At 36.1% G+C, this 15,563-nt stretch overlaps 1 protein-coding gene across 1 annotated transcript; it reads left to right on the top strand.

Annotated features, from left to right (window-relative positions):
* Nucleotides 1-1,247: 1,247 nt before the first annotated feature.
* On the top strand, nt 1,248-14,675 carry LOC129452059 (interferon-induced GTP-binding protein Mx). The gene is made up of 12 exons (XM_073855256.1): nt 1,248-1,396; nt 6,652-6,894; nt 7,084-7,221; nt 7,337-7,491; nt 7,824-7,962; nt 8,102-8,300; nt 8,619-8,697; nt 8,821-8,943; nt 11,984-12,125; nt 12,326-12,484; nt 12,611-12,927; nt 14,423-14,675. The coding sequence occupies exons 1-12, from the start codon at nt 1,375-1,377 to the stop codon at nt 14,657-14,659; spliced, it is 1,953 nt and encodes a 650-aa protein (XP_073711357.1). The 5' UTR covers nt 1,248-1,374; the 3' UTR covers nt 14,660-14,675.
* The last annotated feature ends 888 nt before the right edge of the window (nt 14,676-15,563 follow it).

Below are 15,563 nucleotides of genomic sequence, written 5' to 3'. Positions count from 1 at the left end.
TTAAGTACATTAAACATCTAGTTTTTTTTACTTTTACTTAAGTAAAAAGTACTATTGAACTTTTACTCAAGAAAGTAAAAGTACACATTTTTTATGTAATTATGGATTCAATAAATTTTAATATGCAATATTAAAGGAATACACAGTATGATTCTATGCTTGAAAGTATTTTTTTCCCACTGAAGACAAACACTCTGATAAAGCACAGATGCTTGGAAAATTTACTCAAAGTACTCAAGTAGTGTCCGCCTCTGGATATAATTATCTGTCTTGATTTTGTAACATTCAAAAAAAATTTCCTGTCTTTTATTGCCAACCTTTTAATGCCAATTTTTACCCATTTCCATTTTACAATTACAGTTAGATTACTGTTCAATATCCATTGAATTCCAACAGAAGGTGAGTTACAATCACTGTTATAGACTATAACATCTAAGTTCTTCTTAGCTGGGTCCTATAAAGGCTAGTAATAATGCCTGATTTAATTACTATTTCAAGAAACAATGTTATTAAATGTCCACTAGATGGTGCTATAAGCAAATACAGCTGGTTCTCAATTTACTACATTCACTCCTGATGCAGAGTGATAGAGCACTATTGTCAGTTAAAATTGAGAGAGAGAAATGTTACAATCACATACAGTACAGTTAAATAGAGATTACTCTTTTAACATTTTTGCTTGTGCTTAGAGTCTATTACGTGTTTTTTAGTTGTTAGTTAATGTATTAATTAACAATGAATTCATGTGTTAAGTCATACGTCATGATGAAGTTAATGATGACTCTTCATTAGATTATGATTAGTACTTGCCTTAACTCATCATTACATTATATTTTAGTAAGAATTAATGTAGGTAGGCTATTAGTTCATTATGACTCGTTCATTGACCCGGATTATAAAGTGCAACAATGTGGTTTTGCTAATAGTAGGGGCTAATGCAAAAAAAAAAAAAAAAAAAAAACATGGTTACACTTTAAAACAAAACCATAATTTTCATAAGGGCCATCAATCCGTCATGTTTCACGCTTTTCTGTTTTAAAGGTTCGTTTTCCTTTTGAAGATAAAGCGATTTCAACACCATCCTTTATTGCCACGCCTTTTATTGTATTAAACATTTATGACTTTGACTTTGTAAAGTATTCTCTATTACGATTAGCATAGCCTATAAAAATCTACCCAATCCATCGCGGATTTAGCCTATTGGAAATGAATGATCAAATAATAAAAGTAAGCATCAAGTTGCACTTGGCGTTGGGTTTCAACATTGCCTAGCTGTTTTGTGAGAAATGAATCACTACATGGTGTGCACACTTTCAGATAAATGAAACCGAAACCTACGTTTAAAAGCAATTTGCGTCCCAGTCCTTTTTTCATATGGCTGTGCCTTCGCTGTCCAGTGAGTATACCGGTCTTTGTCTTGAGCTCTGTTTCTTTAATATAGCGAAATTAAACATTTATTTCAACTTTAAGGAGAACTGTTAAATGTTAATTTTGTCTACTTTAACCTTGTTTTTGACTGATTTTTAAAAAAGTTTATTATAAGGATGCTACTCACGTGACATAATTTAAAAGAGTAACGTGTCTCCTAAAATGTGTAACCAGTAAATTTACTTGGCATATGCTTAAAGTAAGTAGTTAAGTGATGTAGACACTTAATAGACGCATATTCAGAAAGGAAATTATAGAAATAAGCTAGTGTGGTAGTACAGTATGCTATACATTACAGTATGTATAATATAGCATATTCACTTTGCTGTACATCAGTAAATATACTTAGTTCTACACAGAAATACAAGCCATATAATGTACTTTTAACATGCAACTTAGTCAGCACCAAGAGAAATAGACTATTAAACAGGGTATATCAAAGGGTAACGTTTAAGGTTACAGCCGGAAAGTAAGTACAGCAAATTTACAGCATACTTTTCTGTAATTATAGTGTACTTATAAAGTACGTACGTGTAATTATAAGGGAACAATGTATAATATTTGGGGGATTAAGGGGTAACAACCACGAAAAATACAAATAATATATGCAGTAAGTATTTTATAAATAAGGGCAAACTATTTTAATATTACATGGTATGTATGACTTATATGCAAAAAACCTTGAAAATTACAAATGATTTATACAGTAAGTATTTTTTTAACTTTGGGCTAACTATATAAATATTATGGTCTTGGCTACATGCAAAACTACAATCTTATGTTTGAGAGCAATTTAGCGAAAACACACACATTCACTGAATTGGCTCGATCACACTACTCTCCACATATAGCTGGTGTGTGGTGATCGCACTGTTGTCATAGTAGCATGGCTGCTTTCACATGGATTATGCAAACTGTGCTGATTCAGAAGAGACCTCTGTCATTGTTGTAGACCTTTGAAAAGGTTACTTACCTTAAGAAAGAAAAAAGTACAGGATTTTGTTGGGTCATCAAGCAAAGTTGAAAATAAGAAAGGCAACTATCTTAGCAAAATCATTAGTGTTAAATGTACACTGCTGGTGTATATATATATGTGCACCATCAGGTCTAGTGGTACTCATATAAACACCAGCAGTGTACATTCAACTCTGTGTATGCTGTGTTTGTCATGACACGGGACGTGAGTCAGGACGCAAACGCAGAGTTCAAAATATAAATAACATTTAATAATAAAATGGGGAAACAAAAACACGAGGAGTAACAGGGTAGCAAAAACATAGTAACATCCAGAACAAGTAATACGGGAAACAGACATGGTAAGCAATGACAATGATCCGGCAATGAGTGTGACACAAACACTGGTATAAATACACAAAGACTAATGACACACAGGTGGAATGAATGATGTGATAATTAACAAGTGTCCAGGTGATGACAATATAGAAAAGACACAAAACATGACACGGAACACCGTGACAGTGTTTGGTGAAAACAAGGCAAGAAAATCTAAAACCTTTCTGTAGTTACTGTGTAAATATACCATTGTTTTGTGTTGTTACAGTGTAAAGCCCTATTCGGACGGGATTAGTTTTACAGGGGTAGATGGCGCAATGTAATTTTACCACAGGACGTCAGTATATTAATGGTCAATTTGGACAGGATTAGAAATCTCAGTAAAACAGGGAAATGGGAGGGGAAACTCGATTGCGCAACGTGTCACCTCTCGTCGTCACATGCACATTTTACCTTGCTTCCTGATATCACATGTGCAAACAACATGAAACAGATGAGGAAAACACAAAACACTGTGTTTAATTTCAGTTTGAGGAGAACGTCAGTTTCAGAAACAGTTCCGCACCTCTGAGAAGTAAATTTGACTTTTTTTTTTAATTTGTGTGTTATTATTCAGGAACTGACTTACCAGTGACTTGTTTTTCCGTCTAGAACGCAAGTAAATGCTTCTTTAAGCGCTTTTATATTTAAAAGAAACCCGCAAAGTAACAGGAAATGATGCAATTTACGTGTATATTTACAGCTGGTCTATTCGCACTGGATTGGTATTACCTGAGGTAGTTTCTCCGGACCTTTTTACAGAAGGTAAAAGTCGCCGTAATCTTTACTGACATTGTCCGTAATGATTACTGACATGGAGCATTCGGACGGGACTAAAATCACTGAGAAGCTCTGATAAAAATTGCTTTACCCCACCTCCTATATGTAAAACTAATCCAGTCCGAATAGTACCTAAGTCAAACTTGTTACCCCCTTGTTTCCAACATGATCTTACAAAGTTCTATGGGATAGTGACAGAATGTTTTGCTCAATTGTCATTTTATGTAAATCTAACCCTAAACCAAAGCGACAATGGTAAGAAAATAGGACAAAACAGTTGAGTAACCAATCTGTGAGAATGCCTTGGAAAAGAAAGTCTGTGGTGGGGCTACAGACAAATGCAAAACATTCCATGACTATCCCGTGGAGATTCATGAGATCAGGTTGGTGAAACAAGGGGGTAACAAGTGTCACTTTAATTTACAGCCTGCAGATGTTGTACTTACTCTGTAACTACGTGAAACAAGGGTGTAACAAGTTTGACTTAAACTGTACCAACACAAAACAAGGGTCGATTTACACAGTAACTACAGAAAATAGTTTAAGTTTTTCTTGCCTTGTTTTCACCATAGTTGGCTTTCCTATTTTTAATTTTGCTTGATGAACCAACAAAATCCTGTACTTTTTTCTTTCTTAAGGTAAGTAACCTTTATTAAAAATTCTAAATAAATTGTTCAAAATGAATTTTGTACTTATAAATAGCATAAACTCATTAACTAATTTTCCTGAGTTTTAAGTTTTGTTTTTCAGTAATCTCCATCATGGTTAAAAAAATGCCTATGGCTAAATTAATACCTATATTATTCCAAAAAGATATGTGGTGTATGATTAAAGGAAGACCCAGCGCACTTTACAACCATTTTAGAGTTCTAGTTCTTTTATTTATAGAGCACATTTTACACAGTCACCAGACTGACCAAAGTGCTGAACAAGGCATACAAGTAAACCAAACACGAGAAAACAAGATTATCATAAAAAAAACTCACATATAAAAACAATTAAAATACAAACCGGCCAAGCGCATGAGAAAGTACAGTACATGGGTGTAAGGAACACAAACACAGGATTCCAGAGCAGAGTTCTTTATTATAAGCTCACACAGAAAAGTCCCTCAGCCACCAAAAGTCAAATCAGATTCCCGGGGAAAAGAGCACAAAGAAATATCCCTGGCTATTAGGGCTCAGGGTGAAGACTGGGGGACCCCGATATGGGGCAGGGCACGTAGACCGCTCTCGTGAGCGCCGCGTAACGGGAGCCACAGGGAAGGGGAATAATTAAACCGCCATGGAATTATTCAGCGAACTGAACCACGGCACCAACCCAAAAGGGACAGTTCACCAGCAGCAACAGTCCAGAGCTGTGATAGAAAGGGGAAACAACATTAGCAGAGAAAGCGCTGGACAGCGCTCAGTACTGGGCAGCTCGCTGGAGATGTAAAACACAGCAAAGTCACAAAGCGGCTGAGGTAGATGAACAATAAAAATGTCCTGCTGACAGCAATAGAAATCCAATGAATCAAAAGTCAACTCAGCTGTGTGCAGCAGTAGAGCAGAAAAATTTTGACTCGTAGTATACCAATATCTCCACAGCGAAGAAGATCTCTAATTTATGAGCAGGCTGATTGCAGGGCTGTGAAGATCGTAGCAGCTTAGGTGGCTGGAAGTCTGCGAAGTGAGACAGCAGATAACACAGACTAATATATGTGAACAAAAACTGAGAATTAACAAGATAGGACAAGATGGCGATATGCATCAGAAGCACCACTAGTACATTCAATGACAGACTCGCAAATACTGAGGGGAAAAAGAGAGTTATATACTACTGCCGATTGGGGATCAAACAAGCTTCAGGTGTGGATGACATAGTGAGGAAATCACAGCGAAAGGGAACACCTGTGAGAGACGCGCACGTGGATCTGTGAGACAAACATACAAGACAACAAAGGAAAACAGGCACACACCAAACTGGTAAGACCGAAATCATGACAATGGGTCGCAATTTGTCAGTTGACAAAACACAAATGACGTATGCCAGTGGACAATACACATAATTACACACGCCACTAACAACACCTTTAAACATGATCATTTACAAAAGCTAAAAAAACCAAATGAGTTTTCAATAAAGACTTGAAAATACCTATGGAGGGAGCAATTCTGATATTTATTGGTAGATTGTTCCAAAGCCTCGGACCAGTGACAGAAAAGGCCCTATCACCCCTGCGTTTTAATCTAGTAGAGGGAATTTATGTTCCTTCAGAGGTCTCTTCTGAATCAACACAGTTTGAAGAATCCATGTGTAAGCAGCTATGGTACTACGACGCCAGTGAGATCACCACACACCAGCTATATGTGGAGAGAAATGTGATTGAGCCAATTCAGTGAATGTGTGTGTTTTCACTAAATTGCTCTCAAACATATTGATTGTTGTTTTGCATGTCACGTAGGCCTAATATTTGAACAGTTAGCCCAAAGTTAAAAAATACTTACTGTATAAATAATTTGTAATTTTCCATGTTTTTAGCATATACACACTATAAAAATGGCTGGTTTTTTTTTTGGACACATTATGGGTAAATACTGGACAGAACGCATGCTGGGTTAAAAATGACCCAATGTTGGGTTGTTGTTATGCAACCATGGGGTATAATAACCCAGCAGTTGGGTTAAAATAAATTTTTAACCCAGCACGTGTTCTGTCCAATATTTACCCATTATGGGTCAAAATTAACCCAGCCATTTTTAGAGTTTAGGTCATATATACCATGTAATATTAAAATAGTTTGCCCTTATAAAATACTTATTGCTTATATTACTTGAATTTTCCTGGTTGTTACCCCTATATTCCCCAAATATAATGAATTGTTCCCTTATAATTACACGTACGTACTTTATAAGTACACTATAATTACAGAAAGGTACACTGTACACAATTCGCTGTACTTACGCAGTACTTTCCTGGCTGTAATGAACTGCAACTTCACTTTTGGAATTCTACTGTACAGCATCACTGTTGGACTGTGTTAGTAGACTGGTGTTTATTTTGTTTTTTAAAAATCAAATAGGCCTAAATAGAAAAAAAAAACACTTACTAAAACATTATATTTTGCAGGACCAACATATAGTTTAAACATGTCTCAACACAGTTCCTCAAAACAAGAAATTATGAGTAGTGGTCTGAATGAATACTATGAAGAAAAGGTGCGTCCCTGTATTGACCTAGTGGACAGACTCAGGTCACTTGGTGTCGAGAAGGACCTGAATCTGCCAGCTATTGCTGTTATAGGTGACCAGAGCTCAGGAAAGAGTTCTGTATTGGAGGCTCTGTCAGGTGTGGGACTGCCCAGAGGAACAGGTAATACAATTCAAACATAATTCAAGTACAGTGATCTGCAGACTGCATGTTTACACATTGCAATTCTCTCTCTCTCTCTCTCTCTCTCTCTCTCTCTCTCTCTCTCTCTCTCTCTAAAAAAGCTCTCTCAGCTAAATTAGCCTTGATAAATAGATTGCTAACTAGATTGCTAACTATCTGTTAACACAGGTATTGTCACACGATGTCCTCTTGTACTGAAATTGAAGAAAGTTACAAAGAATGTTACCTGGCATGGATTATTGTCATATAATGATAAAATAAAGAAACTGAAGAATCCAGCAGAAATAGAGAAGGCTGTCCTAGATGGTTTGTATTACATGGTTTCTAAATTGACTTATTTTATTTTATTTTTAAAAGTTAAATCAATTGTGTTTCATCATCTTTGAGGTGATGTCAGCATAACGTTGTATTGTGTATGTAGCTCAGACAGCATTGGCTGGACAAGGAGAAGGAATCAGTCATGAGATGATCACTCTGGAAATCAAGTCCTGTGATGTTCCTGATCTTACTCTCATTGACCTGCCAGGAATTGCTAGGGTTGCCACTGGTAACCAGCCTAAAGACATTGGGATACAAGTAAGACTAAACCTGATACTCTGTATGCACATTTAGAGATAAGTAAACTGTTGCCAGACAGAATAAAACATGTTATATTTGAAATAATTCTTTATGGAAATACTATGTAAAACCTGCAGTAGCACTGTAATGCTGCCAAGTTACAGTATGATGAATAGTTTGAACCATGTATGAAAGGTAACAGAGGCAAATAATTGTCAAAACACATCAGTCCAACCATATTCTTATAATTGTTGATTGCTGAGGCAAGACTTTGCAAAATATCTACGTTTGTCATGGGTTTAAAGATTTAAAAAGTCTCCCTTTTTTAATGCAAATATTGTTTGTTGTAGATAAAAGATCTAATTGAAAAGTTCATTAAAAGACAAGAGACCATCAGCTTGGTTGTTGTGCCTGCAAACATTGATATTGCCACCACTGAAGCACTACAGATGGCAAACAAAGTAGATAGAGATGGAAACAGGACACTTGGTATGTAACATTTTATGCTACTCAAATTAGCCTACTATATTAGTTACTTGTTATTTAAAACTAACCCTAACCAAACCCTATCTTGGTTTGTAAAATGAAATTACATTTATAAAATCCTGATTAATATTCATGCATATAGGGATTCTGACTAAACCCGACTTGGTGGACAAAGGCATGGAGGAGACAGTTGTCAAAACCGTCAACAATCTTGTGATACCACTGATCAAGGGCTATATGATTGTAAAGTGCCGTGGCCAGCAAGACATCAATGAGAAGATTACTCTGGTCGAAGCTTTGGAAAAAGAAAGAAAGTTTTTCAATGAAAATTCACATTTTAGGCAAGAAAGTTTGTTTTATAAATCTGCTTTATTTATTCAAAAAGTGTACTTCCGCGCAAAAAACAGATGATGTGTGGAGATAAAAAAGGGTTATAATATTGCCACAGTATATGTGCAAGATATATTTTCAAGTACGTGTGTCATTATAGATTTTAATATTGCAAGTTTAATAGATATGAAGTGTTTTTGAATGGCTATTTTGTAGTATTAAATCTTTTTTGTTAAAGTTTTTGAGTCTTGATTTTTTCTCTCTTCTTTTTATACATTTTCACTTATACAAATCCGGCAATTGCCCCGAATTTATTTTTCTTTTTTTAGGACTCTCCTTGAGGAAGGTAAAGCTACAGTACCTCTTCTTGCAGAACGGCTCACTAAAGAATTGGTTATACACATTACTGTAAGTATGCAAAATTAAATGACATAAAAACATTGATATAGAAAATATGAAACATAGAAGTTGTAAATACATGATTTTAGATTGCTGTAAATTCTACATTTTATTGTCTCGTTTCACTTTTAGAATTTACTGCCGCAGTTACGAACCCAACTTGAGCAGAAATTAGCAAAGACCACTGAGGAACTTAAAGTACTGGGAGATGGAGTTCCTCTTGATAAACATGAGAGGAAAAATTTCCTGATTATGGTGAAAATATTTAAATTTTTTTGTGATTTACTGCACTGTAAAAATTTTGCTGTAATTACAGTATGCAGCTGGTTGAAAATGTTTCATGTTAATTTAACTTTGAAAAACTGTTGCCAGTAAATAACATAAATGTAAACTCTAAAGTTACTGGCAGCTAGTTGTCAGTAATACCACTTAATACTGTATTTTCTACTAAAAAATTTTACAGTGTGTATTTTAATATACAACATAATAACATATAATCATGCTGCATAATATAAAGAACATTGGGCCTCATTTATGAAACAGGAGCAAAATGATTTTGGGTGTAAATCGAATTCATGAAAAAGTTCGTATTTGCAAAATCTTAGCTGATACAAAGGAAATTTTGATAAACAATGTATCATAAGGACATGTTATTATTAATTTTCTACTCTTTAAAGGCACACCGCGGAACTTTTTGGCCACTAGGGGGCGCTAAACGCTATTTTTCACGCCTAGCGCCCCTAGAGTCCACAAGCGCCGCAGCACTGTCGCAAAGGAAAAGAACTGACCAACCTTAAAACTAAACCTTTAAAACGCTAAACAATCGACATTTTGAGGCATCAGGGAGAAACGCAGTCATGTTATAACTTTCTGATATGAGGAACTCATGGCAGAAGCCATTTCTCAATCTGAAGGTTGCAGCCTCCGGATGTCGTATTTCTAGCTGCATATGTCATCAAGACTGTCTTATTTCAGAATATTAACCATTATAAAGTTGACTATTATACTTAGTTAATTGTAAATTGTTGCAGTATGCTTATGACTTGCGAATGTAATGCTCAGTTTACCCTAATAAACGAGGCTTGATGACGTATGCAGCCTGCATATTTGACCTCCGGGGGCTGCAGCCTTCCAATTGAGAAACGACCAGAAGTATTTCCTTGCCTTTTTCGAAACAAATATTGTTGCATCGTCTCTCTCTACCTCGCCACCAGGATTTTCCGCAATGGTGCTCGTTTTTCCTCTCTTTTGTGTGAAAATTGTCGCTCCAAATCCAATAAACCGATGTGTTTAGGTCTGCGTCTGCCGCTTTGTTATACGTCACGCGAGTGACAGCGGAACGCAGCAAATGGGGAAGAGAGAAGAGAGAAACGCTCGGATCTGATTGGTGAATGAATAGGGATTGGTGAATGAATAGCGTTTGGTTTTACACTGTGTGAGTTTCAGCAAGTTTGACTGCTATAGCATCCTGGATTATAAAATACCGGCATAGACAGTAAAAGAAAGATAAATACGTGAACGCAGCATCTGAATACAGGGAACTATATGCAAGATAATCGCCGTCATTTATAAAGAAGATCGCATTTATTTTTGAATCAAGATCGTGAGTTTATATAATAAATTGCCTTAAAGGGGAATCGAACCCAGGTTGCCCGTGTCATAGGTACGTGACAATAACACAGTGCCACAGGGTCACATAATAGATGTTGCTCTCTACATTCCTTCAGTAGCCTCCAGCAAAATTCACATAAATTAAAAATTGTGTGGTGGAAGTGACGTATGCCGTAAAGCAGTCGAATTTTGTAGTTTTTTTTTGTGCTCTGGTTACTACCAGAAACCCTAAGTTTTAAAGTACGAGTAAAAGCGATACAGACTCCGTCAGGCTATGGTAGACATGTCATTCAACCTATTTAAAGTCGATGTACTATCACAAGGGTCTTGAAAATTTATTATGAAGGTTGAAATATTACATGGTGTTGCTTTAACTTTGGGAAAAACGCAGATCTCATCACTATCCTTTTTACACAGCCGTCCAGTCACAGTTGGGGCTGGACAAACACTACATTGACAAGCCATCATACTTGTACAACTCAACAATGGAGAAGTTAATAAGTAGTAACATACTAGTAACTTGTAACTGTCATGGATATCACAAATCTATATATCAAATGGGATTGTCATGCGCATCTCATCAGTAAAGCCCGTTTGGTGATTAGTAGTGAATCGCCGTAACCTGCTTTCAGATGGAGCAGCATTTGCTACACATAAACGTAGTTTACAGACAAGCTACACTCTAAAAAATATTGGGTTATTTTTAAACCAGGTCTGGTTGATTTGACATGGTTGATTAACAATAACCCAGCAGTTGGGTCATTTTAACCCAGAAATGGGTTCTGTCCTATAGTTACCCAGCCCTGGGTTAAATATTTTTTAAAGCGTAACTAAACCCCTGGTCAGAGCCTGACTCCAACCACTGGCAATATTTGAAAAATGCAAGAAAAGTGGGCAGATCCCAACAGAGATAGAGGGGACGAACTAAGAATGTGGTGAGATCGTAACAAGGGCGTGGTAAGCTTGAACCTGCTTACGTCACGAGTAATTTTTTGGACCCAACATCCAATAGGAAAATTGAACTGCAGTAGCCACCGTTCAACCTGAAGAGGGCAGCACTCAGACGTTTTTACACCATATATTGCAGTATTGAAACACTTTATATCCAAATGTCAAAAAACTTACTAAAATCAATGAACAGCACTAATAAACCATCATTCTTACACATCAGTAACTAAAAAAAGTTGGATTAGGGTTTAGTTACTCTTTAAAGTGTAGGCAATATCGTATTCATTATCGCAGGCGATTCTTCCTGATTATGAATGCAATATTGGCCAGCTTGGTGGTTTAATTTATTGGTAGGCATGTAGCCTAGTCTCTTATCTGTTTATGAAATATTTGTGAATCCTGAGGAAAGGTTTCAGGAAAGTCAGTTTTAAGCTGAGAATTTATTCATATATTTAAAAAGGTTTCCTGAAAGAGGCCCATTGTGTGTAAATGCAGTATAACCTTAATATATTTAATATTGACTAAGGCCAAAATCAAAGATTTAACCAATGTGAAAACACTGAAATCAATCTAGGATGCTCCTAATCTCATAATTAGATCATAATCTTTAGCTTGGATTTCACGGACAGGGCCACGTTTGTATATTCCACCCTAGCTTTCTTTAATTTTTGTAATTTCTTGAGGTAATTTTTTTGTAATGGTCTCGTAATTTTTTCGTAATAAAAATGCTCTACAGAAAATTCGTCAGTTTAATGATGTACTTGAAGGAGTAAAACGGGCAGAAGAAGATCTCAAGAACTCAGACATGAGGGTCTTTACCAAAATCAGGAAAACATTTGGTCAATGGAAACTCCTTCTGGATGAGAAGACTATTAAAAGTAAGTTTATGATAACATACAGTTAACATGAAATTAAATATCAAGTCTTATGGTATGCTGCAAAGCTTGGGGCAAGATTTATTTAATTTATATTGTAAATGCATGGCTTAACACCTCGAGGAGGCACCTGCATAGGCTAAAGAGGGGTGTTTCAGCCAGTGCATGCATCTTTCATGATTCTTTGTAAATATTCTCTATAGCGGAGGAAACCCTCAGAGATGAGGTTGAAGAGTACATTAAAAATCGCAGAGGAAAGGAGCTTCCTGGATTTGTTAACTACAGAACATTTGAAAGCATTGTCAGGAAACACATTGAGGAGCTAGAGGAACCTGCTTTAAAGCTCCTAAAAGATGTCACAGGTAACTGCTTTTATAAAATTATCTTTTTTTTTCAAAATAATTGACAGAATTACAATGAATGGCAGACATGCACGCTAATGTGTTTTATCTCATCTGATTGGCTCATCTGTTCTATTTTATTCACAGAAATTGTTCACAACTGTGTGAACACCATTGTTAGCTATCACTTTAAGGCATTCTCTCAGCTCCTGAGGGCTGCTAAAGATCCAATTGAAGATATTCTTGAAAATGAGTTTAAGAATGCAGAGGAGAAAGTAAAATCTCAGTTTAAGATGGAGAAGATTGTCTACTCTCAAGATCCTCTCTACAGTCGCCAGCTAGAGGCTGTTAAACAGCAACCATCAAACGCAACCTTAGTTGATGTAGGCTTTGGGACTCGGAGGGTAAAGAGCATCAGTGCTGATATACGCGAGATGACGCAGCATCTTAAAGCCTATTTAATGGTAATCATTCGTAACATTCATGCACTTGTTTATATACTAAAGTAATACAGAATCTTTGCCTTTTGAAAGGGCAGCTTATTTACAGCTAAGGACTACTGCAGATTCTCACACATTCATTAGTTTATTAAACAAGATGTTGACATGTTACAAAAACATAGTTTACATTTCTCAGGAAAGTTAGTGTAGGCCTACATTAAAAGGAGTTTTGACAGGGTGGCTAGGTGTGTAGATGGCTGGCTTGAAACCAGTGGAGGTGTCGGTAAGAACAATCCAGTCCAGTCACTTTAATTGCACAGTGTCTTTATTTCATTTTATTAGTAGGCTATGTGTGTGCAGAGATGTATAAAGTACTAGCGACCCAGACTTGAGTAAAAGTACAAGTGCTCTATCAAAAAAGTGACTTGAGTAGAAGTTGAAGTGCTCTTTAAGCACAGCACTTAAGTGGAAGTACTAAAGTATTAAACATGTTTTGTACTTAAGTATTGCAAGTAGTTTATTTTAAAATATACTACTCAAGTACTGAAAGTAAAAGTACAAGTATTGTGTAATGTAGTTATTAAAGAAAACAGTCAAAAGTTTGAATATAATATTGTTTATATTATTTCAAATGTTTAAGCTAAAGGACACTCACAATTCCTTTGGCTGTAGCAGGAGTACAAGGACATGAATGTTCAGATAATTCAGATTAATTTAACTGATATGGCGATAGAGAATTCAGAATTAATGAAATATTAGTCGATAAAACGGTAATAGGTAAAGGTACAAGGTGTTTCATTGAATTTAGGTTTCCTTCTTTCGCGCACACTCGCCCTTTCTTGCGCATTCTCTCTCTCTCTTTCTCTCTGTCTTTCTCATGCACTTTGGTTCTCTCTTCGCTTCACATTTGTCCACAACCCCGGCTCATATTTGTGAGTGAGAGGGAGGGAGGGGTCGCCCTTCACTATCTCCAATTGGTTCAGACCACCATGTGACCATGATTCGTAACATTTGAGAGTAACGAGTAACTACGCAGCACATAAAAAATGTATTGGAGTAAAAGTATTAAACTCAAAGAAAAAATGTACTGAAGTAAAAGTGGAAGTAGGAGAAAAAAATAATACTTCAGTAGAGTACAGATACTGTCTTTTAGTACTTAAGTACAGTAGTGAAGTAGTTCTACTTCGTTACTATACATGTGTGTGTGTGTGTGTGTGTGTGTGTGTGTGTGTGTGTGTGTGTGTGTGTGTGTGTGTGTGTGTGTGTGTGTGTGTGTGTGTGTGTGTGTGTGTGTGTGTGTGTTTGTGGTATCTATGTGGGAAAAGGTACGGAATACAATTAACTACATAAGGCCACAATACAAGGCCACAATTAATTTAAATGACAATCAAACATTTGTGCAAGAACTTACATGCAGGCAATTTGCAAAGTAGCCTATACTGGAAATGCTGGCTTATTCTAGTTACAGTTGTGCATTTAGGTGACTTCAGAATTGTAATTTGTCTGTATTGGCTGCTAGATCACATCTGACCGTCTGGCTAACCAAGTGCCACTGATAATCCAGTACCACATCCTGGACCAGTACATATTTCAGCTTCAGAATGAAATGCTTGCCATGTTCGGAAGGGACAATGCAGAAGATCTGCTCAGAGAAGATTCTGACGTTGCTCGTAAAAGAAAAGAATTAAAAGAACGCTTGGAGCGCCTGAAGGATGCTAGCAAAGTTATGTCCAAGTTTGTAAAGGCTCCATATTAAAAGTGACATAGAATGATTGAACGGAGTATTTATCCTTGTTCTGTGATGTGACATGTAGACAAAAAATTTTTTTTGGAGTCTGTAATGCCTTAGAAGCTTCCTAAAAACCTCTCTCAGATAGCTCTATTAGGGTGGGGGATTTTAAACAAGTGGTTTTGCACCTATTTGGCTCCCCCTACTGGCTTAACTTGCAATCTCATTACTGATTGGCTGACTTTGCTGCCACTCAAAAAATGTAGCCAATTATTTTAAAGTGGAAGGGCAGTGAGATGCCTGTGATGTCATAAGCATCAGTTTTTCAGATTGGGCTGTTTTCTGGCTGACATTTCTAAAAGAGGAATTTCTATGAGACTGAGATGTTTAGCATGTTTAGCACTTTTTGTATGTTTGTGAATGTGAGTAGACTACCATTATTCAACAAAGACAATGTAAAAATGTTTTTTCATTCTCTGTCCCCTTTAAGCAAAGTACACACACACTAGCTCAACTTAAGCTATTTAAACATTTTACAATGTCATTTTGATACACTGCAAAGACCTTTTATAGGTTTGTTTATAACTATTAAAAATGGTCTTATTTTATGTTGTGTGTTTTCAGACTGTAGCCAGTTTAGTTCATTTGCAGGATCTGCAAAGACGTTTCATTGTTTAGACTGCACTCTGCCTATTTGTTTAAGTTTCCATGCAGCTAGTTCTGTATGGAAATGTTTATTATTAGAAAGTCTTCATATTCTTCCTTTTGTTCTCTTTACAATTTTGTCTTCAACTGATATATAAATAAAATATTGATATTCTGTTGCATAATATTGAGCATGAACATTTTTTTTATGAATGTATAAAAAAACTTTTACCAATGGGACATTGTTTTCATATAATCTATTGTGTTAAGATGTTCATCTTTTTTT

Source organism: Misgurnus anguillicaudatus, chromosome 17 (assembly GCF_027580225.2).
Source record: "Misgurnus anguillicaudatus chromosome 17, ASM2758022v2, whole genome shotgun sequence".
NCBI lineage: Eukaryota > Metazoa > Chordata > Actinopteri > Cypriniformes > Cobitidae > Misgurnus > Misgurnus anguillicaudatus.
The sequence above is the reverse complement of the archived record's forward strand: the minus strand, read 5'-3'. Positions and strand labels throughout refer to the sequence as shown.